The 27051-nt window shown below is 42.4% G+C and overlaps 1 protein-coding gene across 7 annotated transcripts in view; it reads right to left on the bottom strand.

Moving 5' to 3' along the window:
- Positions 1–13930, bottom strand: part of MIB1 (MIB E3 ubiquitin protein ligase 1) — an 80902-nt gene extending 66972 nt beyond the window's left edge. For all 7 annotated transcript variants that reach the window (XM_075084809.1, XM_075084810.1, XM_075084811.1 and 4 more), the window contains exons 1-3: positions 13570–13930; positions 3218–3389; positions 371–500 (exon numbers count right to left, since the gene is read on the bottom strand). In XM_075084809.1, coding sequence (XP_074940910.1) covers positions 371–500; positions 3218–3389; positions 13570–13798 — 531 coding nt within the window. In that variant the 5' untranslated portion in view covers positions 13799–13930. The remainder of the gene's footprint in view (positions 1–370; positions 501–3217; positions 3390–13569) is intronic.
- Between the last annotated feature and the right edge of the window lie 13121 nt (positions 13931–27051).

Genomic DNA, 27051 nt, shown 5'->3' with positions numbered 1-27051 from the left:
GTGATGACCAGAAAGGTCTATTCTTGAGAGCTTTTTATACCAGGTCTCTAGTAATGCTACAATGTGCCCAAGACCTTAATGTTGTTACAAGCCAGTCCTAAACCAACCAACCAAGACAAAAATTTAGTAGTTTTAAGAATATTGTGCTGGTATTATAAAAATTTATATTAAAATAAAAAAGAACTAGTCATAGTATACATCCCTTCCTCTTTCAAAATGCTTGAACATTACAGAATACGATTTCAAAATGTCCAGCAAATTAAAATAGTAACTTTTATGATTATGTTTTTATTCTACAGTTAGAAAGGCTACTGAGACCATTACATTAGCATGCAGAAGTGCATCTTCTTATTTAAACCATTTTTTTTACCTTTCCTCTACGCCCATTGCCACCATCTTGATCTTCCCATTGCCAGTCAACTCCTCGCACCACCCTGGCACCTGCAAAGATTCCTCTTGCTGTAATTTTCTTGGATTTACGGCGAGACTCCAACAATACCCTGAAGTTATTAAAAGAAGAACCCACAAATGTCAAGATGATAAAGAAGGTCCAAAACAAATCTTTGGGGATGGGAAGGAAAGAGAACATCTTGAAACAAAAATAATCCCACAAACACAGATATCAGTGCCTTAATTGCATCCATTCAATCTCAATTCAAACAGGATAAAAAAGCCATGATCTTCCTAGATCTGATTTATTGTATGTTTATAATTAGATTTTAATTCTAATTATAAAGTCTTCTCCAGACATCCTATTACCAGCAATAATCTTGTAATCATTTACATACAGATCTGTACTCATATTATTAAAATCATTAAAAGAAAGTCATATAAACAACACATTTCTGTTTCTCTTAGATGCACCCTGACCTGCAATTGCCCTGCCATTTTTATTCAAAATTATGTTATTAAGTAAGAGCTACTACACCTTTCCCCTCCATATCTCAGTTTATTTTCCACATACTTCTTATAGAATATCTTGGCAAATTCAATTCAATATATGAACATCCTTTTTTTCAGTCGTAATACGTTCTTTTTCCAAAGCGAACCTCTTCTTTCCCCCTGGCTCCAACAGAACTGAAGTAGATAAATACAAACTGTTCTGTTTGGGCTTAACTCACAAGTAGAAACAAAGAGAAACATTTTCCTGCCTTTTCAGTCATCTCAAAAGCCACCAGTTGGCATGCAACCAGATTTCTTACTTCATGCCAGGAATATGTTGCCAGACAAAAGTATTTTTCAGCTGAAATTCTGAATGTTTCCTGACCTCTTCAGGAAGTGTATCACCCTCCTGCTAAACTTTTAACATCCAGCAGATGGCAGACAAGGAGAAAGTTAAACTGTTACTGCAAACAGCACACGAAAATATTAGCCATTTTAATCTAAGTAATATAAAAGAGTGACAGAAACAGTTATGTTGTTTAGAGCAGCATTTTAGAAAGATCTCAACACCTACAAAACAGACAAAAACCAGCATACACTACTTTGGTATACTGCCCATATGATATCCCAGACCTGAGAATAAAATAAGTAGTTAATGTTTCCTTCATCCAAACATCCTTAGACACCTCTTGCCATCTACCCTAAGAAATACCCCTCAAATTCAATAGCACTGCTTTGCCCTTTTCTCCTCCCTCAAACAGTTAACTTTAATCAATTTTTCTCAGCTAAGCTTGATCCAATAGAAACAGCTCCTTGGCAGATGAAGTTGCCTTTTAGATAAGAGTTGCAAAACAGAACTCAATGGGAGTAAACAAAGATAGGGAGAAAGTGACAAGATGCAGAAGATTTCCTGCAACTCTGTATATTTCATACAAACTATCTCCAAAACTAAAAATTATGCTTTATACACCAGAACACACCACTGAAAACTACAAAGGAAACTTCACCTTGAAAGAAGAAAAGTCTGGCAAGCATTCTCAAAAGCAATGAGATTTTTAAGAAAGAAAGAAAGAAAGAGAAAACCAGGTTTGTATTTTGTTACCTATTCTCTATTAATTACACTAAACCAGCACTTGCATTCAACTTATAATGTTCTGCATTAGAACAAGAGTTAGAATTAAGACGCGAGGCTTATGATACCTATTTGGTACCTAGATCTGCTGGTATGAATTACTTTTTGATTAAACCGAATGACCTGGGCATTTGAGCCATAGTTAAGCTTCAAGGCAAGCATCAGAGAAAAACACAGTCCCTACAACACACAATACAAAAGCTCAGTTCATGGGCTCCAACCACTTTCCTTAACTGTAAGAGCACTAATGAAAGCACATAACGGAATCACAACTTATTTGTAAACTTTACTTCTCCAAGAAGAGGAAATAAATGTTGTCATACACACGCCATATTTAACTGAGTACCATAGCTAACAAAAAAAAGCTTCCAACGATTTAGTAAAAGAACATTCTGGAGAGTTATCAGAGTTGTTACCACAGCATGTAGCCTTTACACAATGCTTTACCATAGCTATCCAAGTATTTAGTAACAGGCAAATATCACTGTTCTCACTTAACCGGCACATAAATCATGACAGAGAGGGGTTTGGATTTAGACAAGTTATTCGAATTCAAGAACATAAGAACAACTATGCAAGAACACACTAAACGCCAATTTTGTTCAGAGTTCTTCATTGGGAGACAATAATAGATGCTTAAGAAAAGAACATGAAAACCAAGGCAAGGGTAGAACAACCCTTCATAGCCTCTTTTCTCTGCTTTCTGTAGTGAGCGGTTTAAGCAGTTCAAGTCAGAGGTTTTGTCTCCAGATCATTCTGGTTTTTGTAGTCCACAAGAAGAGTATCTTCCCTCAATCTGTCTACACCTTTTTTGAACCCAATTAAAGTTTCACATTCAGGAATTCATTGACAAATCATTTTGTGATTACACATTGTGTAAAGATAACTGCCTTCATTTTAAAATCTATTTTATGACAACACAAGAACTAGGAAGAATGCAATGAGGTTAAAAGAAACTGAATGTTCATATACTAACCTTTTCCTCTATGGCTTTCTTTCTAAAATGTCCATGTTTTCCAGTCTCCAAAGATCTGTTCTATCTACCCTCCCTCACAAAGAGGGATAGAGCCAGTAACAGAATCTACACCTCAAGCCACTGTCCTATCTAATCCAAGTTTCAGTAACCAAACCTGCAGTTTAGAAGTTAACCATAATTAACTGTTCCTATTTAATGTTATGAGGGGAAAAAAAAGTACATTTTACCTTTCACTTCCTGGTGTGGTAATTCTGTAAAAACGATGCCTCAAGTGATGTTTGTCCCCGTGATAGCAAACTGTGCACAAGTCGTAATTTGTGCATTCAGCACATTTCCATCGGATGCCAATGATGGGTTGCTGTCGACAAGTATCACACATAGTCCCATCATGCTTGATACCTGTGGGAGAAGAAAAAAAAATACTAAGAACTTTGCTGCATCACTACACAGATTTCTGTTGCACACCATTATAATTTGAAACCCAATACTAAAAAGTTAACAATAAAGAAGAGCTACTAGTGATACCCTACCAGCCTAAATGACAGAGGGAAAAGATAATGGACTTTGTCTCGTATCTCCAGTTGTCAGTCTGTTCCCGAAAGGTTTTATATTTTCTCAGCTCAAAGAGCTGAAAAAGATACGTATAGGGTTTTTTTTCTGTCTATACAAATCAGAGAAATAAAACAAGAAACCCTTAAACTACAAGTTAAGGGGTCAGAAATGCATGTATCAAAATATACAGGCAACCTGGAATTTTATCTCTGGATTAAGACTATCAACCTTATACCACAAAGGCTACTACGTTCAACTGTGCCTGACAGTTTGAAAATCATTGGTTTGATTTACACATTTTGTACAGTGGAAAAAGATAAGTGCTTATCTCCATTCTTTTTTATATAGGAAAAAATTAAGTTCTCTTGGACAGACGCCATTAGCTTCATGAAAATCTGTTACCGTTTTTGAAGCGGTTTACTGCTTTGTGTGTTGGTTTTCTGTAAAATAATGTGCCAAAGACAGGCCAGATGTAACCCACCAGCATGTGCTCTGCCCAGCCTTCCATAAGAACTGAGTTCTCAAGACTACTTACTCCTACAGCCTTGCCAAGCTACAGCAGAGTGAAAGTGACCAGTCACAGTTTCCACATGCATTCTGAATACAGTGAACAGCCACAGATTTTTTTTTTTTAAATTCAAATTCTGCTGCCGTTTGGAAAAAAATTGAGCAATAGAAGAGAAGCACTGGCATTCAGTCTGTAGCACAAGATAAAAATGAGCACTAAAAGGTTGGAGTAACACAGAATTTTCCCAATCACCCTTAAAAAAACAGCCAAAAAACTAGATCACGCTGAAATTAGTGAGGAAAAAGAATGTGTTTTGTCCCCTCCAGAAGGGATGCTTTTGGAAATGACTGCCAAATTCACTATAAACCTATTAGTCACTTGCGTCCAACAGCTGACCCACCAGCAGTGAAGAAAAATCAACAGTTGGAGATGCAAAAGTGAAGGAAATGCCTTCCTGTCTGATCATTTCACAGAATCACATAATAGCTGAGGTTGGAAGTAACCCCTGGAAATTGTCTACTCCAACCATGACTGCTCAAAGCAGGGTAAACTAGAGCCGGTTGCCAAGGACCACATCCAGTCAGGTTTTGAGCACATCCAAGAATGCAGACTCCACAATCTCTGGGCAGCCCGTTAGTGTTCAGTCATCCCTATAGCAAAAATATTTCTTCTTATGCTTAAGTGGAAATTCCTGTATTTCAATTTGTGCCTGTTGTCCTTTGTCATGTCATTTTACACCACTGAAAAGAGCCTGCCTCCATCCTCTTTACGACCCCCATCAGGTATTTATATAAACTGATAAGACCCCACTGAGCCTCCTCCAGGCTAAAGACTACCAGATCCCTCAGCCTCTACTCATACCAGATGCCTTAAGATCCCTTAAAATGCATTTGCAACCCTTCACTTGACACACTCAGCATGTCCCTGCTCTTTTGCACTGGGGAGCCCAAAACTGGATACAGCACTCCAGCTGTGGCCTCACCAGTGCTGAGTGGAGGGGAAGGATCACCTCCCTCTACCTGCTGGCAACATTTCTCCTAATGCAGCCCCGGATACCACTGTCCTTCATAGCCACAAGGGCACATTGCTGGCTCATGGTCACTTGGGACACCCAAGTCCTTTCCTTCAAATCTGCTTTCCAGCCACTTGTCCCCAGTTTGTACCAGTTATTCCTCCCCAGGTGCAAGACTCAGCCTTTTCCCTTGCTGAAGTACGTTAGATACGTGCTGGCCCATTTCTCCAGCCTGTCAAGGTCCTTCTGAATGCCAGCAAAATCACCTTGTGTATCACTTCTCCTAACCAAGAAGTCTTCTCACTCCATCCTCTTCCAACCTTGACTATAAACCTATTTAGGAAGATTTCTGGCCTCATGATTAAAAAATTTCCTGATGCACAAACACTGGAATAAATATTTAGTTAAGGCTAGAAAAGGCAACACATTTGGAGCAAAGACTGCACATAGCACCACAGAGATCCGAGCACCTCTTCAGGACAGCCAAAGATAGCCTTCAGTGACAACAAAAACCCTGAAACCGGTGACATTATACTACATGATCACAGCAATTCCTGGAGTGGTTTATGACTAAGGTGGTATCCATATCTTGACCATGAAGTCTGTGCTGAAATTCTGAAGGTCTGGCACAGACAAGTCCTATAACCTATAACATTATTTACCAACTCCAAATACCAGACAACACACTTCATATACCAGAATTGTACTTTTCAACTAACCTTCTACATTTAAAAAGTATCTGCTGTCTGGTATCAACAACTAAAAAAGCTATTTTTCTACAAAGCAAGAACTTGGAAATCACCCATACATTTTTCTCCCCACACACAACCCCACTGATGACCTTGTTCCCAACATGGAGAATTTTCTCCTTGATGTTAACCATCTTTCTTGCTATGTACGCTGAGGCTTTGACATCTGGTATCTGTTGCTTACCTGTAACACTCAAAAAGACAGTATTAGCTATGATCTTGTGGTGGCTACCTCACTGCTATGAACTGTACTGAACCATTTACTACTTTTTTGCTAGTCTTCAAGAGCAGGTGCATTAAAATGGCTCAGACAACCTGTTACTGTTTTGTTCCCTTGCTTGAAACGTCTAACTAGTTATGGTGCTTAAGATTGAGGGGTGGTACTTGGTTTGGGGGTTTGTGTTTTTTTAATTGATTGCTAAATTGATATTTCACATAGAAACAGAGTAGTTACAGATCTTTGCAATTTTTTTAATGGTTGCTGAACTTCAGAGAAGACAGTTTGCCAAGGATCATATTTATTCTGGACCAAGGACATGGGTGCTGCAGGATTCTTCAATTTGTCCAAGCAGCAGGAAAGAGGACAAAAGAGAGGTTATAATCATAAGTCATGTAATACAAAAGTAGGTCATCTCACAGTAAACTTAAATAAAAATATTTCTAGCCAGTGAAGCAAAAGCTGCTGTGGAAAAACTCAGAAAAACTTCCTCAGGAAAGATGAAGAAAAAAATACACAAACATGTTTGACTCAAAAGTCACTTTACTGACTACAGCGTCTGGGGCTTAAGAGAACAGTGCATGTCTGTATTTGGAGTCTCTCTCTCACAGACCCCTAAACATCACCCTGATAGATATAGCTTTTCTTCATCCCTTCTCTGACACACGATTCCAGCAGCAACACCCACTTCAGTGCATGCCTCACCTGATCATGCTGCTCTATTCTTTCCATTACGCCAGCAAAAGGTTTTTTGTAGAGTTGAGCTGTAAACTTGATCAAGAAACATACCCAGCTGAAAAACAGCCAGGAGGAAAAATATTCAGCTGGACTGGTTTCCCAATCCCGTTCTTTGTGGTGCCACACAACACTGCTGGCACAACAAATGAAGCATTGCAGGGCAGGAGCACACGCAAGTAATCCTGTTACAGAATGTTTAACCATTGCACTAGAGATCTGGATGAAGAAGTAAATTTGTATGCCTCTAGTGGCAGTGGAGTAAGAGTTAACCTCATCTAAAAAAAGATGCTAAAACAAGGTGCTACTACTGGATCACAAAATCTGATAGCTAAACTCTTGTTTATGTCCATAACACAAACAAGTTGAACTATTTAAATCAATAGCATTTTTCAAAGAAAGTTGAAAGAATATTTATGTTGAACTAGATATTATAGGTACTTAAGTGTGGCAGGTTGACCATGGCTGGCTGCCAGACATCCACCCAGCCACTCTCTCACTCTCCCGCCTCAAGAGGACTGGGAGTGAAAATAAAATGAAAAAGCTCGCAGGTTGAGATGAAAGTGAGATCACTTACCAATTACCATCACAGGCAAAGCAGATTTGACTTGGGGAAAATTAAAACCATTGCCAAAAAAAAAGAGGATGGTGAGAAAGACAAAAACTAAAGCACCTTCTCCCTACACTTCCCCTTCTTCCCAGACTCAAATTCACTCCTTCATTCCCAACTCTTTGATCTCCCTGCTTCTCCCCACGGGAGACAGAATTATAGAACTACCTCTGTTGGAAAAGACCCTTAAGATGATGAAGTTCAACCATTAACCTAACACTGCCAAGTCCACCACTAAACCATGTCCCTAAGCACCACATCTTTAAGACTTTTAAATACCTGCAGGAATGGTGACTCAGCCACTTCCCTGGGCAGCCTATTCCAATCCCTGGCAACCCCTTCAGAGAAGAAGTCTCAGTGATGATGGGAAATGAGGGGTTATGGTCAGTCCACAACAGGTCTTCAAGCTTTTCCCCTGCTCCAGCATGGGTCCTCTCCACAGGCCTCAGTCCTTCAGGAAAACACTGTTCAAGCGTGGGCTCTCCATGGGCTGCAGGTTCCCTTCAGAGCATGTCCACCTGTTCCAGCATGGGGTCCCCCACAGGCTGCAGTGTGGATACCTGCTCCACTGTGGCCCTCCATGGGCTGCAAGGGGACAACCTGAATCACTGTGATCTCCATCTACTCATCACCATCTACTCACCAAAATACAGTACTGAGGACCTGATGCTGGCACTACACACATTTGGGGAATGACATATTTATAGTGTTTCAGACTAGCTCTGCTCTAGCCCAGTGGACTGAACACTCATCAGCATTGAGATCGTATCTTTCAATTTACTTTCACCAAAAAGTAAACGAGTTTGTGTGCTCCAAAACCATTCCATGATGTACAGTGAAGCACAGTACACAGGAACAACCAGGTCAAGTGTAGGCTCTGGAGCCAAACTGAAATCCTGACCTAAACACAACCTGTATCTGTCACATAAATCGCTTCCACTCTTCTAAAGGAAGGCTGTTTAAGAAAGGTTGAAAAACACAAACTTTACAAAGTTTTTATTAGGAAAGAATGCATTAATTAAACCACTGAAATACATTAAAGTGCCATAAAAACTTCAGAATTCAAACATCATCTATGCAGCTGGCCCGCTGTGAACTAGAAGAGCACTTTAGTTCTCTAAAATGAGATAATACAAAAACTAAACCTCTAAAGCGTTCTTCAAAATTTCCTAGGAACAGGCTATTTCAAAATGAAACAGGTTTTGTATCATCCTCCATACTGTACTAAAAAAAAAGAAACCAGGTAACGAGAAGGGTACTTTCACCATGCCTAATTACTTTTGAATAGCTGCCATTTCCTAATGTCCCTCCAACCCTAGCACACAATAAAATGCAGTACTCCTGATCTCCACTTGTCATTAACTTTTTTACTATTTCCATTTCGTATTTGTTTCCTACCTTTATGTCTCTGGCTCAGTTATTTTCACTTTTGCCATCTATTCCCAAATCTTCCCTGGATTACCTAGCCCACCATTCCTCTGTCACCACTCATTTATACATCAATTTTACAGCCTTTGCCTACAAGTTTTTAAAACCCATGCTCGCTCTTAAAGCTGTGAAAGGAAACAGAAGCAGTGTTGCTCCAATTGCTATTTGAATGTTTCAGATATCTCTGTTGCATTAAAGATTGTTGTCAAAGGTGGCGATATACAACTGTCCAATAAAAAGAACATTTAAACAGGAAAATAAGATGTACAAGGGGTGTCCATACCATTCACTGTTAATCGCAGCAAAAGTCAGTAGTGATTTCAGTCACTTCTCAGAACCAACAAAATCTGGTTTCCAATAGACTCATTCTCTAGAGAATTCTAACAAGCCAAAATCCTTTTGTATCATAATGACAATACTACCATCAGGCAAGGGATATCAGAAACTACTTAGAAAACCGATTCATTTACACCCCAATTTAAAAAGCAATCCCAACATTTCCTTCTTCCCATTCTTCCACTCCAGATAATTTTTACACTATGGCCAGACTCCAGACAAACTAAAACCAAAAAATTCTTAGAGATTAACCAGATTCTGACAAATTATGTGAAAACTCAAATCAGTGTCCCCACAAGCATAAATAATTTATTAAATAACCTGTTTGGCAGCAGCCAGACGACTAATTGTTATATACAAGAGATGCCAGACTTGCCAAAGCATGTGTCCTATCTGGTAAGGGTATCACAAGACATATGAGGAGGGAAGGATTATTGTGTAGGAGACATGGGGGAAGGGCAGGAAGAACAAAGGACATGTTTATAAAAAAAACCCACCACACCACACCACCAGGCTTTCCAAGTACCACTGTTCGTGAAGATATTAGAATTTTTTTTTTACTTGTGAGGGGTTCTGTAAGTATTTACAAATAGCCACTAAAAAAAAATCTTGACTAAGATAATTTGTCTTAAATGACACTTGATGTGCTAAAAGCACAAACAAATACATAGGATAACTCATCCAAGGTGCTCTACCTTTTAAAATATTCCAAAATATATGACTTCATGATGATTTATGCAACTCTTCAGGTTACAGAAAACTATTAATACAAGTACAGAAAGCCACCCTGACACCTAAATTTTCAGTATTAGCAGAATACAGCACACAGAGCTTTTCACGCCACACAGATGCTCACTCTGTGGGGACAATTCCATGACAAGATTCTATTTCCTGACCCCAGCCTCTCCACCAACTCCTCTTATTCAAACACAGTGGAGTAAATATCTTAAGCAGGAAAACAACGTTGTTACTTTGAACAACCATATAAAAGAGGAAATGGATGACAAACTAATTTTTGCCTAAGCTTTGTAGAAAGCAAATCTTCAGAAAGAATAAACACAGAAGGTTTCTGTAATGATCATGAGCATTACGTGAACATAGTCAGGAGTACTCTCTACAAACACGCTACTGTACAGCCTTTACCTTTGGCAAAAGACTGCCTTCCCTTCTAAATATAAAGCTTGGGTTTATATACTTTTAGCTTCTGTTCAGCAACTCAGAAGACTACTCCTTTCCCTTCCTTTTCCACAACACTACCAGAAAAAGGGATCCCTCAAGACTCTAGATCCTGGCAAAAGGCTACTTTACAGGAAGACCAGGACTTATTTACAAGTAATAAGGCAACCACACTGCACTGCTAATCTATCACATCCCACTACTTATGCCACTTAGGAGACAACTACACAGGACCTAACTAAAGTGTCCTCTCCTCTAACTGAAATTTCCTTTCTTTTCAGATTCTTAGCGATTAGTAAAAATTGCTCTCAATCACTCTGTCTTTCTTAAAGAAACACTGGCCAATGTAAATATGATCACCAATGGGCAGCTAACACAGCTAGCTTGGTAGACATAAACAAAACAAAACAAAACTTCCTATCACAAGTCATTCATTACCCAGATGACCACATCTGGAGCAAACAGCTTACAAGAGATACTTTATGTAAATATTTGATGACTTTTTATTTTAAAGACAGTCCTAAAAACTTAGTACTAAGGCTATTTAAGGTTTAGAAAAAGTTAACAGACTCACAATGCTGGTAATAGCCTACAACCATTAAAATACAATACATCATTAAGCCTATGAAACATTTTTCTGGCATTAAAGGCACATACATATATATATGCGCACATACATGTATGAAACTCAGGGTTTGGGTCTGATTTGGGGTTTTTTTTGGTAATAGAATGAGCTTCAAACATTACTTCTATAACACAATGGGTTCCTGATGCATCACTACTGTTTCTGGCTGCACAGGCCTCAAACTCACGAAAGAAGCACCTCTGGCTGCAAGCACTGCTTTTAAAAACTTACAATCAAGTCTGGTTTTGAACACCCACTAAAAATAATTCCCAGCAACAAATAATTTAGTTTTGCTTTCTATTACTCTATTTTTATATTTATTCTCACTATAAACTTACAATCATGTTGGGACTGTAGATTTATAAACCTGAAAAATTTTTTTCATTTTAAGCTCCAAGAGGCACAATTTAACCCTGTGCTAAGTACCTTCAAACCAAAGCCATCCCATATTTTATAACATTTAGTTTCTCAACATCATTATTAATACAACAGCTAGAAATTCCTGTCACCTAACACCAATTTTCCTGTAACTGTTTATATCAAAATTATCTAAATGCCCCTAGAGATAGTATCAAACTATCATCTAAAGACAGAGTCCTTTATTCTAAAGAATGGAGAGTCACTACCATGGAGAAAAATACGTAATTACAAAAAGGTAGAAAACTGAAGAAGGGAAGTGATTTGCCCAAGAATACAAAGTGAATTGGTAGTAAAACCAGAACTTCAGTCCAAATCAACAGCATCCTAATTCCATGAACTTTGCCCTTTGGCGGCTACTACTGTACAGATTTTGGTTTTACTCTTCCAGGAACCATGACCTCAAAAGTAACTCCCTCCAGCAAAGAGCAACCCTGGGTAGCTCCATGCAGCAGTCCCATCAGGCTGATGCACATGTTGGCCAAAAACCTCAGGAAGAGAAATACCATTGTGCAAAGCCTGAAAACAGCATTGTTTGAGGTTTGTTTTTTTTTTTTCTCCCAGCAATATACATAGCCCTACCTGAAGCAGAAATTAAAATTCTAATACAAAAGTGTAAGTATAACTGAAAATTAGAAGGAATAAAGCAGCGAAAAGCCAACAAAAACAAAAACCAGGGACTTAAAACTGAGTGTTAAGTGTAGGCTTCCAGATGCAATTAACAAGATACCGTCATCTTGCAAATATGTCAAAGCAGCACTAAAATAATGAGCATTCAAGGCTCATATTCAACATTTATGCATGCACTTAACATTTAAGCAGAAGTAGTCCCACTGGTTTCAACAGGACATCAAATGGAGGTAAAGTTTCAAAGCATAAACATCTGCAAGACAAGGGTCGACAGCTTGAAAGACTACTCTTAACTTCTTGCTCCCAGGTCCATTTCAAAAAGATTTTCAGCTCATTTTAATAGCAACTACCCTCCAAAACAACAACCAAAGAAACCAGCCATGAAGCCAGGGGAGAGGAACGTAGTCAGCTACTGAAAAATTAACTCCATCTCAAAGGCTCACCATGCAATGTGTGTTGTTTTTTTCTTAGCAACATTTTCATAATTAATTAGAATTAATTCCATTATGCTCTCTTCAAAAGTCTGTTGGCTTCAACACACTGCTATAATTTTCCTTTCTGTAACACTACACATAGCTGGCTCAAAGATGGTCTCTCCTCTCCATCATATTCTAAAGACATATTCTAAGGCATGTTACAAAAACAGTACATCTAAGTACCAACAAATCAGTCTAATCACTTCATTATTGAGGCAATCCTGCCCGACCCAAAACCACCTCACTGTATTTCTAATGCAACTAAACAACATATTTTTCTCTGTGAGTTCTCACTGTAAAAACAGGTGCTAAAACGAACACTTCCCTGCAGTGTTTGCAACACTAACACTGCCGCATAATGTCAGTGCAGATCTAAACCCATTGTCCAAACTGACTGAATTTAAAGGATAAACATCGAGCAGCCAAGTAATTAAAAGAAGGAATTAATGTATTTTTTTTCCTCCAGTGCCTTCACTGTTTGACAGCAGGTCTGGCAACACAGATAAAAGGCAACATGCAGATTACAAGACAAAACACTATTTCAACCACCTGATGTAATCTTTAGCAAAAAGGTGCTACACCTCTTTTCTGCAATCCTCCCCGTACTTGACTCAGAATGCCTGTCACCATTTAAAAAAACAACTATGAAACATAAATTCGGGGGGGGGGGGAGGTTAAAAACAAAGCAAAACCTTAAGGTATCATCATCTTGCTTCCCTCCCTCCGCTGCCCCCCACCCCCAGCATACCGTGTGCCTGCTCTCTATGGCATATCACTTTTGCTTTGTCCACCCCTATTTAAAAGTCCCAAGACGACTTCTCCTCGCCACAACTTATTTTAAGTTAGCTTGTACCTATACGTACGCACGCACACATATAAGCACCCACACGCAGCCATGCGGAGGGAGGGGGGAGGGTAGCTGGTTCGTCCCCCCTCCCCAAAAACCGAGAGGGAAAGGCGCACCCCGAAAAGGGAAGGAGAGGAGCAACCCGTCGCCGGGGACCCTCACTCACCCCGCCTCGGGGGCCCTGGGGTGCTGCCCACCCCTCCTCCCCGAGCCGCCAGGGTGCCCCTCGCCCTCGCCCCCCCTCCCCCGCTCCCCACTCACCTGTGGGCGCGCTGTCGAGGATGCGGAGGTCGTAGGCCCCGGAGCAGCGGTAGTTGGCGGCGGTGCCGTTGTCCCACACCACGACCACCTCCTCGGGGCTCTCGAAGCTGCGGACGGTGCCCACATGGCCCTCGCCGCCATCCTGCTTCCCCCACTTCCAGTCCGGGCCCCGGACCACCCGGGCTCCGACTCCCTCCACCATCACCCGGTTGTTCCGCGAGCTGCTCATCCCGGCGGCGCCCCGCGGGCCCGGGCCCCGGGGGGGCTGGAGGGGGCGCGCAGCCCGCAGGCGGCGGAGCGGGACCCCGATGGGGACGGCAGCCTCGGGCGCGGGGAGGGAGGACAGGGGCCGCGGGTGCCGGTGCGGCGAGGGAGGGAGGGGAGCGGGAGGAAGGGGGGCAATCCTGACGCGAGGGTGAGCGGGGAGGGGGGAAGGACCCCTCCGACGGGCCGGGGGGACGCGACCGGGGCGGCGGGAGCTGACGGGCGGCAGCCTCCGGCCGACTCTTCTTCTCCTCGCTTGCTCCCTTCCTACCTACCTACGCACCCATCCCCGGCGGCCCCCGCCCGCGCCCCACAGCGGCAAGCCGCCACCGCCGCCGGACCGCCGCCGGACCACCGCGCGCCCGCCGCTACATCCGGGAACCGCAGCGGTGAACAGCGGCGGCACCAGGGAGACCGGCGGAGGCCGCCCGCCTCCCCACCCTGCGCCTGCGCCCGCCCTCCGCTCCTCTGCGCAGCCGCGGCGCGGCGGGGCCCGGGGCGCGGCGGGGCGGGGCGGGGCGGGGCGCGGCGCTCCAGCGCCACCTGCGGGGCCGCGGTGGGCACTGACGCCGCTGCCGCTGCCCCGCCTTCCCCCAACGGGCCGCGGGCCCGCCCCGGTGGAAGCGGAGGAGGGAACAGGGATGTGCTTATCTCTTGCTGGCAGAGCCGCCCGGGGCTGCCCAAGTCGCCAACCCAGCGATTCTTTCTGGGGCTGAGTCCCCCGGGGGCAGCGGCCCCGCCCGGCGCTGAGGTGATTTTGGCGGCAGCGGCAAGGTGGGAGGGCGCCCCTGCCGCCGGGCTTCCCAAGGCCCCTGCTTCCCTCTCCATCCAGGAGAAGTTGCTTGTATAGCCTTTCCCTTTAGTGACAGAGGGATTATCGATTTAATTGATGTGAATTAATTGAACTGTGTGAGGTTTAACAAGGCCAAGTGCCGGGTCCTGCACTTGGGTCACAACAACCCCAGGCAGCGCTACAGGCTTGGGGAAGAGTGGCTGGAGAGCTGCCCAGCAGAGAAGGACCTGGGGGTGCTGGTCGACAGCCGGCTGAACATGGGCCAGCAGTGTGCCCAGGTGGGCAAGAAAGCCAACAGCATCCTGGCTTGTATCAGGAACAGCGTGGCCAGCAGGAGCAGGGAAGTGATCGTGCCCCTGTACTTGGCACTGGTGAGGCCGCACCTCGAATACTGTGTTGAGTTTTGGGCCCCTCACCATGAGAAAGACATTGAGGCGCTGGAGCATGTCCAGAGAAGGGCAACGAAGCTGGTGAAGGGTCTGGAGAACAAGTCTTAGGAGAAGTGGCTGAAGTTGCTGGGGTTGTTTAGCCTGGAGGAGGCTGAGGGGAGACCTTAGCGCTCTCTGCAACTGCCTGAAAGGAGGTTGTAGTGAGGTGGGTGTCAGTCTCGTCTCCCAAGTAGCAAGTGATAGGATGAGAGGAAACAGCTTCAAGCTGCATCAGGGGAGGTTTAGATTGGATATTCGGAAAAATTTCTTCACTGAAAGACTGGTCAGACATTGGAACAGGGTGCCCAGAGAGGTGGTGGAGTCACCATCCCTGGAGGTGTTCAAAAAACATGTAGATGTGGCACTTCAGGGCGTGGTTTAGGAGACATGGGGGTGTTGGGCTGACAGTTGGACTTGGTGATCCTAGAGGTCTTTTCCAACCTTAATGAGTCTATGATTATCAATTAAATTGTATCAACCAAGTCTTTCCCAATCTCCCTTAGGTAAATTTGTTTTGCGTTTTTCAGTTACTTCTGTGCCCTGAAATCCCATTATCTTTTCAAACTGCAGATGCAAGCCTTGCACGCTATTGAGGTGAGGCTAGTGGGGCTGTACTTCTGTGGCCCAGGAGCTTTTTTAGCTGGTTCTCAGGTACTCCAGTCAGCAAAATGGAGGAATCTGTACCTTCACCTGCCCTTCCCACCTTAGGGTATTGCATCCCTCACAGATGATGTACCTACACTAACTTTGAGCACACACCTGCAATGCAATTCTTCATAAACTACTCTCTTAGCACTCACAACACTCAAGGGTTTCCTTAAACTCCATGCCTCCTGGCTAATCTTACATAGAATATGATTCTTCATTTTTAAAATGGTCCTCCAATTGTTTTCATCTATTTTTAACCATGTTCTGTGTCAACTTTTTAAAAGCATCCATCTTATAGGACAGACAAGTCTAAACCAGGAAAAAAGAATACCATTTCTTAGTCAACAGGGAAATGGCTGATAAAAGGCAGCCCAGCTACCTTTGCATCCTGGGTATTCTTACTGCTTCTGTGCTTCCTTCCACCTTTGTGGTTATTAATGTGCCTAGAAGAGTCTATGAGATAATTTCCTGACTTCTGTTGTGTAGTTTTCTCACAATACGTATAGCAGAGCAGAAAAATATGAATATGTAACCACCAGACTACCACCACATTCCTCACAGAATTAATTCTTTCCTAACCCCTGCTAAGCCTGAAGAATGTTGCCTTAGACATGAAATTGTGTCCTGACAATAGGCACTCCCAAGCTGATTTCTGCTTCTGCAGTGGAAACCTCAGAACACTAACAGTTACCACCCTAGGGAAGTATGCAATTGCCAGGCAGTTTGGGTTTTCTTGCAGATGCTTCTCCCCATACAGGAGCTACCCACAGCTTGTACTAGCTTATTGCATTTGCATGTAGTAACTGAAATTAAGTGTATAACACATGGCAGAATTTCCCAGAAATTCCAGAGGGATCTTGATCTATCAAAGTATTTAGCTAGGCTCTATCTATGGTCCTAATGTTCCCAACTGCCTCAATCCACTTTTTCATGCTTCGATAGTTATGGGAAAGCATAAGGTTCATGCATACCTAAGGATAGCCTGAACCATATTTTTCTATTACTCTTTGATAGGGTTGGATAAAAAATGCTTTTTTGCAACCAGGAAATATATGTCAGGAAACCTAACAAAGACTGAGGTCAGAATTAGTTCTCCTGGAGAGAATCAGAAGAGTTCATCCCTTATATTTATTTTTCAAGAAGTCTCTTTCCTAAACTGTAGACCTTAAGAGACTGCTGCTGCTGCTGCAGTTCAGCAGCAATGCATGTGGGCAGATATTATGCTGGAGCTGCTTCTCTCCTGATAATCCCTCTAATAAGCACAACACTCTGTCTATCCCAGTAACCCCTGCCTCTCCTTCTACTCACCTGCTTTCTCTATCAGATTATTTACTTGCAAAAAACAGAATCTTGAAAGATGCTGGATTATTTCAGAGGTGGCTTAGACATACAAGAATGCAGATAATAACTGGAAACCAGCATCTACTGGACTGAATGTGAATGCTCCCCTCAGAGCTAAGAGGGAGTTCTCTGTAGCTCAAAATATGGATGTTTGTACCATTTATTGGTGTGGTAGAAAATAAAGAGTAGATAGACTGATCTGATATATTCGCTTGCCAGTGACTATGTGACTGACTTCTGCACTCTAATCTCCTGTCATCTCTAGCCCTACACGTCCACAAACTTGTGGAAGTTGCAAAATTGTTACTGGCTACATGATTAGGTTTTCCAGGATCCCAAGTATTTTGTGGTGTTATCTCTTTGAATCATACACTGTATTATTTATTCTGTGCACCTGCTTGTTGTTTAATCAATCAGTAAGGAAAAAAGGTCTTTAACTCTTTATCTGAATTAGCTTTCAAAATAACCAGTAAACACCAGTTTCAGATGGAGATTTAAGAAGTGACAACAGAGAATGGAAAAGGATATAGCTTTGGGGAAAATTTACTTTTCAAGTTATATTGGACACTTAGTGGTCCTATCTGATATTTTTCTGGTACCAGCCACAGGAATATATATCAGCATCAAAATTAGTACTAAAATAGTAAGCAAAGGAATCTAATACTGAGCAAGCACCTGAAGGCTATTTGAGACTCACAGAAGGATGGAGATAGAAGAATCAGGATGTGAGTAGCAGAGAGAAGAAGAGAGCTTTGAGTTTTGAAAAGAAGCTGAAGTAAAATTAGAGATAAATAAAAAAAGTGAAGATATAAGCAAGATGGAGATTCCATTGGATGTTGAGTCCAGTTAATGTATTGTGACAAGAAAAGTGACAGATACAGCATTTTTAGCTCTGTATCACCATTTTGTTTAGACTGGGAAACTAGATACAGTAATACCTTGGGGAAAGAACTTATACTCACTTTTCAGCTGAAAAAAACCCCTTGTTGGCTTAGGCCTTTTGCAAGGCAGACGAGGCTGTCTCGTTGGCTGGATGGTTTTACACATAACAAATGCATGTGGATTTTCAGTTGTCTCTAACAAGTCTCAGGACTTGTCCCCAACAGGACTATTCTCTTCTGATGAATGCTGAGAGTTTATCACATCTCCTAAACATGCATTTGCCCCTCATTGCATAGAATGGCTATTTTACAGCCTTAGAGCCAAGATAGAAGAGAGTAGAACTAGGCTAGACTATTTCAGTTGGAAGGGACCCACAACAATCATCTAGTCCAACTGCCTGACCAATTCAGGGCTGACCACAAGTTAAAGCATGTTGTTAAGGTCATTGTCCAAATGCCTCTTAAATGTGGACAGGCTTGGGGCATCGACCACCTCTCTGGGAAGCCTGTTCCAGTGTTTGACCACCCTCTTGGTAAAGAAAGGATTCCTAATGTCCAGTTTAAACCTTCCCTGGTGCAGCTTTGCACCATTCCTACACGTCCTACCACTGGGTACCAGGGAGAAGAGCTCAGCACCTCCTTTTCCACAACCCCTCCTCAGGAAGCTATAGAGAGCAATGTGGTCGCCCCTCAGCCTCCTTTTCTCCAAACCAGACAAGCCCAGAGCCATCAGTTGCTCCTCATAGGACATTCCTTCCAGCCCTGCCACCAGCTGTGTCGCCCTGCTCTGGACGCATTCAAGGAACCTTCTTAAATTGTGGGGCCCAGAACTGCACACAGTACCCAAGGTGAGGCCACACCAACGCTGAATACAGCAGGATAATCACCTCTTTTGACCAGCTGGTTGTGCTGTGTTTGATGCACCCCGGGATGGGGTTTGCCCTCTTGGCTGCCAGGGCACGCTGCTGACTCACACTGAGCCTGCTGCTGACCAGCGCCCCCAGATCCCTTTCTGCAGGGCTGCTCTCCAGCCACTCCTCTCCCAATCTATACTTGTGCCTGGTGCTACTCCATCCCAGGGGCAGCATCTGGCATTTGGACTTGTTAAATTTCATCCCATTAATCGTTGCCCAGTGCTCCAATCTACCCAGATGCCTCTGCAAGTCATCTTGTCCCTCAAGAGAGTCAACAGCACCTCCCAGTTTGGTGTCAGCAGCAAACTTGCTAATGGTGCATTCAACTCCTGCATCCAGACCCCTGATAAATATGTGAACAGCACTGGCCCTAGAACTGAGCCCTGAGGAACACCGCTGGTGGCTGGTCGCCAGCCAGTTGTAGCCCCATTCACCCCAACCCTTTGAGCCCTGCCCTTCAGCCAGTTCTTCACCCAGCGCACCATGAACCCCCTTATCCCACAGTTGGACAACTTGCCCAGAAGGATGCTGTGAGGGACAGTATCAAAAGCCTTACTAAAATCCAGAAAAACTACATCCACTGCCTTCCCCTCATCCACTGGGTGACCTTATCATAGAAGGATATCAAATTAGTTAAACAGGACTTACCCTTGTGGACCCATGTGCTTGCACTCCAGGTAGTTTAACCTATCAGTCCTCAGATTTTTGGGGAAAATGCCATCTAACACCTCGCTACTGGAGTTAGCAGAAAGTTTATTTCTTTGCTTTTTGGGTCTACAATCTAGAAATCATACTTACTCGTAGCCCTCCTCAAACCTAGCACCAGCAGAGGAAAGGAATGGGACTATGTTTTTTTCTGCCATTCCTGTTACGAGAGGAGACCCCCAGGGCAGACTGGCAGAGCAGTACTGCCTTAAACTGCTGCAGCGGAAGCAACCGAAGCTCATCTGCCAAAGGCCTTATTTACCTGAACAGTGCTGATGTAATTAGCCGCTGCTGCCTGCCTTGTGAGGCAGTGCTCGCTTTGAATACCTCAGGAAGTCATGACAGAGCAGTTAAGTCACAGGCTGGAGGAAGGGAACACACAGTGCTTTAGGCATACTTGCCTGTAATTGCAAAGACTCATTAATATGCACTCAGTGCAGAAATCTGGATGCACAAAAAGAACTACAGAACAAGTTCCCTTCTGGCTACCCAAAATTACGTACACTGCTGAGTCACACCATCCTCCAGGTGATTATGGTCTTCCTCACTACTTCCTGCCATACTAGAGCGATCCAGTGAGGGGACATGAGAGAAGACCTCTGGTTTACGCAGAATTCAGTCCTGTGCGTACCCTAAGGACATGCCTTTAAACTCCTTGTTATTGTTGCAGAGCATATTTGCTTTTTGTAAGAGCAGCTGCTACCCTTCTAGACCGTAGGACAACCCTCATAGAGTCACAGGAAATAGGACTTTGGAGGTCATCCAGCCTGTGCCCCTGTTCATCTAAGCCATCCCAGAGAGCGGCTTGCCTAAACTCTACCTGGTTGCCTTTCGGTTCTGCAGAATGTCACGGTCTAGCAGGGAATCCTACTATAAGTATTTGCATGGATTGAATAGAGACTTTGATAGAAGTTTTTCTGGACTGTCTTGTTTGATTAAAGCTGAACTTGCAGCGTAGGATCTGGAACTCACGATGCAGAAAGGGGACTGTGCCTATTGCAGAAGAGAATTGCATGTGGAAAGCCTGCTTTTCTATAGTTTAGAAGAAAAAAATCCCAACTTCTTGGAAAGACAATTATTAACTTGTGGAGTTTTGAGGTTTTGTTTATGCTCTTGCACAAATCCTGAGTTCTCAGAATTTGTCATAGGAAGGATATATATAAATAGCTTCCTAGGAGTTGAAAAACAGCATCTAGTTTACATATAATGAGCAGATTGTAGTTTTCTTTTTAAAATACAAAGGTAGAGCCTATTAATTTATACCAGTCTGAGTCCCAAACCTCTGCCTCCTCAGTTCAATATGCTGTATTAGAACAGCAGTTTTCTCAGTCCTCTGCTTAAAAATTGAAGGCATTCTAGATTTTAATTTTCTGGTTTTCCCTGAAAGGGGTTTTTATAATGCATTTTTTTTTTCTCTGGACAAAAGTATTAGGAAAAGGAGTTGCGGAAAAGTAAGCAGCTGCCTTGGTTTTATCAAAATACACCTACTCTACTGGGTGGCACTGAGCCAACTGTGGAAGAAAGAAAGATGGAAATATTTCAAATATTTCCATCAAATGAGATTAAAACTACTGTTTCACTGAAAAAAAAATGCCCCAAATGTAATTCTTTTAAATTGAAAGTGTGTAATCAACTCTCCACAGAAACCTCTGGTCTGATGAGCACGCTGCATCTGTTTAAGCGAAAATACATATAATGTACGTTTTCGAGAACCTGAAGAACCAGTTAGGATCTTTAGATCACGTCCTGTTTATCCGCAGCTTAATGTAGAAAAAACCGCTAATTCCTCAGCCTCTGCTGCCATCCCGTGGCCATGCGCCATCTCTCAATAACGCTAAAACGCACCTATCCTGTGAACTTGTTGCACTGTATTTCCACTGCTTTGCCAGATTCACTATCCATAACACAGTCAGATTTCGTCCTCCATTTTCAGAAATGTCATGAGTAACTGGCGTTGATTTTTTTCCTAGTTTCTCAGATTAAAATTTTTTTTAATGCCAGACAGTGAGCAAGCTGTCATGCACTGCAGCAAATTGCTTTGGTGGGTTTGGTTTTTCCTGTGCGACCGGCATCCTCTGTGAAACTGTTAATTAGAACACATACATTAACCCACAGTGTCCAGGCTGCTGTTTCTTTCCCTAAGGAGTTCTATCTGCTACCTCTTTTCTAGGAAGGAAAAACAGCTGAGCAAAGAACAGATTATAAATATATTACTTCATTCTGTGGCTGTGAAACAAAACTAATCCCATGGAGATCTGCTAAAAAGAAGGATTTTAAAATTTTATTTTCTGTATCTGGCTAAGAACTTCAACATTTTGAAAAAAGTGTTTTAGGAAGAAGAAGATTACCTTTCCCTAGCAGAGGCATCCTGGAATCTTCTCCCTTGGTTACGGTTTTAAGTTTTATTAGGCTCAACTATTTTGAGTGGAGAAAAAACAACATGCCTGTGAAGTTAAGCTTGGAGTTTTAAATATTCAAAGCCAAAGTAAAACAAGTAAAAATTCTGTAGCAATCTTGGGCATACACACTACAATACCATGTACTCGTGTTCGCACATCTATACAAATTCTCCTACTTCAGCACATCTCAGAGGACTACAAAATGTATACTTAGCTGATATTTCCAAATGTTTAGCCACATAGCAGTGTTTATTAATAGGTCATTTTTAATTTAGGTGATGCATTGGAAGGAGGGATTAATTTCTTTCTGGTATTAAATTTCCTGATTGTAAAGACAGTGCTTACTTGAAATTCTCAGATGTAACCAGCTAGGTCATATTTTTAGACTGTTAGGAAAATAAACTGTCTCCATGGGTCATCAAGATATTTTAAGACTGTTCCTAATTTACGCGCATGATAACTTTTGTTGCAATCAGTGGGACTTGTCGTCTGCTTACAGTCAAGTATGGGTCTTTCTTGTATTACAAAGGCACTCAGTATTTACTACTAATGCCTGAAAAATGGCTGAATAATATCTATGTTTAATTTTAATAATCTGCTAAAACAGTAGCAAACACTAAGTCAAGCAGAATCCAAACAATGTATGCTTTGTCATAAGAAAATAGACCCAGTCACAATATTATGTAATCCTGAAGTCTAAGAAGTAAGATTTCCAGAACACTCTGATATGCTTGTTGAAATCTTTATTTATTGAAAACAGTTAGAAAATTTCAAAATATAACAAAAAAAAATTCTATTGCTAAACAAGGCTATGTGCTTTGCATAAAGTAAACATTTTTAATATACATCTCATTTAAGATTATGTCTAATGCTTACAAATATTTTTCACTATCCTCAACCACCTGACAAGAAAGTGAAACATGACTAAATTATGTGGTTGCACTTATAATCGGGCTACCTGCTACATGTGCTGAACTGAAATACTCACATTTTAACTGAAGGAAACATATCTAAAGAAAGTTACATCAAATGGTACAAAACATTCCTTTTGAATATAGTATTCCTTCCAACTTTACCACTGGAAAGGACTGAGAAATACTGAGAAATACCTCATGAGGGACTGAAGAGAAGCAGCATGGAAGGAAAAGATATGGATGCATGGGAATATGGATATAACAGCAAGAGCAGCAAAGCTGAAGAAGGGGATAAAGAGAAGCAGCTATTCGAAATGCCACAATCATTGATTTTTTCATGAGTACTAAGAGTACAAACATAAACACAGCCTGGCTTTTTTCTCTGAAATTTGAAGAGCCTCCAACATAGAACATTTACGTTGACTTCATTAATTCCCTACTTCATTCACACTTTAGGGAAAGAAAAATCTAAAATACGCACGAGGAAGGCTTGAGAAATGCTGACTTGAATTTTTCAAATGCACTTTTTTTCTCCCATTCCCCTGCTGATAATAAATATCAGGAACAGTAAGTGGCCTCTTCCCTGTGTTGATGGAAAACTTTTCAGCCATTTTGTACATGGACTTGGAGCTTTTTAAGTATTCTCAAGATAGGCCAGTCTAACACAGATTTTTTTCCCATTTCGTTAGATGAATGTTAAAGTTAAACAAATGTTAGAAAAATATAAAGATATAGAACCTCGAATTTAAAACTCTGAGGTTAAAAGACCCTTTACTGCTCCTCAGAGGTGCTGCACCGCCTATTGAAATCAATTCCAAGAGCGGGACTACAGAGAACTGCGCTGGGACCAGCTTGCGATTGTCCGCCGGGACATCAGTAAGAACACGATAACCCCCTCTCCCAAACCCCAAACGATCACAGAACCACCTCCTCTAACAAAAAAATAAAATACAGACAACATAGCACTAGTGTAGCCTCCTAGTTAAAAATGTAAATCAAGCCGTGACTAACCAATTGCTTCTGTAAATTATCTATTGCTTAAGGAAAATAAATTGGGAGGCAATACGAAAGAACAACCCTGTGCCCTTTCTGCCTAATCTATAATCCATTAGAGCTGGGTTAATGCAATCATTTTATGAAGCACTTAGAGAGCAGACAGCATAGTGCAACTCGCAAGTCTCTCTGGGAACACGGCACTGTCTTCCTCTGAAAAAAAATGCAGTCAGTTCAAAACACCATAGTGACCACCTTGTTTTCTTCCCACACACACAATTTGCAATAGCTAAATTGCTTGGAAGTGGTTGTAATATGAGCAGAACACAGCCTTTCTTTTTCAGCTCTGCAAAATGTGTTGTAGGCCAAAGGATAACCTTTTGAAGTCTTAAAACACACACACACTGAAACTGGATGATCTGATGGGGATTGCTTAAAACAGAAGGAAGTTATTAACATTATTGCTATTGACACTGTAGCAACATGCTTACACAGTAACAAAAACACCCTCTGCCCTTCTCAGTACAGGTTATTTGTTTTGGTTGGCCTACGGCATGTCATATATGCCTGTCATTGTTAATGCTCCCGTGAGTAATCAATGCAGGGTAATGGTCAAAGACCGGATAAACCTCATCAACCTTTGTGTCTGGATCTTGTTTCGGATCTTGATTATTGATCTGTGCATTCTGTCTCTCCGGATTGTTGATCAAGTCATTAAACTGCTGGTTTTGTACGCCTCAGCAGGGTTTCTCCAACCACCAACAGCTATGCCTTCCGCTTTTTGGTGAACGTGTGTGTATATGCATTTATAAGCCTTCTAGCCCCATGGGCACACACTGCGTCTTGTTCTTTCTCATCCATTCAGGGTTTTTCTTTCTTTCAGTTTTTGAGTGGCTCAAGGATTCTTCAGCTTAATGGGGATAGGAATTAAATGCAGGAGAACAGTCTGCTGCAAGCAACAACCAGTTTCCTTCTTTGGAAATAGCAGGTTCTCTGCATCCTAAAGTCTACTCCTCAGTTCAGCCAAATTAGTGTCTCCAAAGAGTCCTAAGTTCACATTGCTGATGAAGCCTACATGTTCTCAGAATTAAGCTATTTACTCCAGCTGCTCACACTGGAGCGCTTCTTCGCCATGAATCCTTTTATCAGGGGTGTACAACATACATTCCAGCAAGTCAAGACCAAGACCCGGGTACGGCTGCTCTCCATAAGCAGATGCACAGGAAGCACAGTGTGATGACAACAGGCTTTCCACCCATTCGGTTTCCTGTTTCTGTAACAGCTGCGGGGAAAAGAAACAAACCCCAGATCCTTCCTAGCCTCTGCTTACCAGTTCCCACACTCTTTTCAATGGCTGCGGTAGCTCTGCACCCATCTCTGGAAACTTTGGACAGCTGACTGGATAGGAAGAAGAGGTATTCTTAAATTTCTTCAGAATATTGCAATACACTCTTACTAGTTTATCTTTCTTAATATAATATCAATTAATTACTTTGCATACTCCTATATTCTGATTCTTTAATGAAAAAATATTAAAATTGTACAAACTGCTTTTACTTTAGAAGAAAAAAAAGGTGAGAAGTGGAAGATTTCTGCTTGTCAAAATGAATGGTAAAAAATGCTTCATGTTTCCCAATCCTGTATCCAAATTAGCAACACAATCAGAAGCAACCACTTGATTGCAAAGTCTTTAGATGTTGCAATGGGTTTTCATTATAGTTGTCAAAGCAGTACCAGAATCCACTGTTGCTGCACCAGAGCAGAGTGTTTGATCACACAGTATGAACACGGTAGCATCTTTCTTTACAGTATGGAAAGCTAAAATCCCCTTCAGTATGTCTCTAAGTTAAGCTGTGGCCTGATGTCCAAGAGCACGCCACCACTATTTCATGGTGAAAAAGAAAAAGTTGGGCGCAGATGCTTTATGTCAGAGAAGAATCTGTCTGGTAAGATCTATGTGAGCAATTGAAATAGGCCACATCTAATTTTCTGCTCTTACATTCTTTTTTTTTTTTTTTTTTGGTTATGGTCTCCAATTCAATTAGATTTTAAAATTTGGATATAGCAAGAAAGCACAGATAAGGTAAGAAGTGAAAAGCCTCACCGAGCAAATTCTGTCTTCTCTCAACAGTTCATGGAGCTAGGGCATAAAATAATGAGAAGGAAAGTACTTCTCTGTCCTGTGGTGCATGCATACATCTCAAATAGCAGATGCTCAGCACCAAGATCTTCGCATTATCAGCTGCGCTCCTAGGACTTTGCCAAGGAAAAGACACAGATACTGTGCGTCTTTTTCTGAAGCTGGAGGGGGAAAGCATCTGAGTTAGCAAACATGTGAGGGCCTTCATGCAACAATCCATACAGCTGAAAAGGGAGCAGGCAGAATTCCTCTTGGGAGTTAGAGGAAATCCGTCTACTCCTTTCTGATCCTCACTAATGCCTTGTAACAGCAGCAAAAAATGGAAAAGCAGTTGCATGCTTCAGTCTCACTTTGAAGTATTTAGGTAGATGTTGCTACTCTGCCCTGGTGAGGACACATCTGCAGGACTGTGTTCAGTTCTGGGCCCCCCAGTTCAAGAAGGACAGGGAACTGTGCAAGCAAGTCCAGTGGAGAGCTACCCAGATGATCAGGGGAATGGAGCATCTCCCTTATGAGGAAAGGCTGAGAGACCTGGGTTTGCTCAGCCTGGAGAAGACTGAGGGGGGATCTTATCAGTGCTTATAAATATCTGAAGGGTGTCAAGAGGCTGCGGCTGGACTCTTTTCAGTGGTGCCCAGCAACAGGACAAGGGGCACAAATTGGAACACAGGAAGTTCCACCTAAACCTGAGAAAAAAGTTCTTTCCTGTGAGGGTGCCAGAGCAGTGGAACAGGCTGCACAGAGAGGCTGTGGAGTCTCCTTCCCTGGAGACATTAAAAACCCACCTGGACGCGTTCCTGTGCCCCCTGCTCTGGGTGTCCCTGCTCAAGCAGGTGGGTTGGACTAGATGATCTGCAGAGGTCCCTTCCAACCCCTGCCATTCTGTGATTAACAGATGCTGCACATGGAAGCTCCGCCGTCCCCTCTTTCTCCTGTACAATACAGGACTTGCGTCCCGTACAAACAGTACTGCCTGGGGACAGCCTGCCTGACCACGAGTGCCTGCGTTTCCAGACGCCTGCACCAGCTGCTCCTCACGGCTTTGGACGGCTCCCTCCCCCA

Source organism: Phalacrocorax aristotelis, chromosome 2 (assembly GCF_949628215.1).
Source record: "Phalacrocorax aristotelis chromosome 2, bGulAri2.1, whole genome shotgun sequence".
Taxonomy (NCBI): domain Eukaryota; kingdom Metazoa; phylum Chordata; class Aves; order Suliformes; family Phalacrocoracidae; genus Phalacrocorax; species Phalacrocorax aristotelis.
The sequence above is the reverse complement of the archived record's forward strand: the minus strand, read 5'-3'. Positions and strand labels throughout refer to the sequence as shown.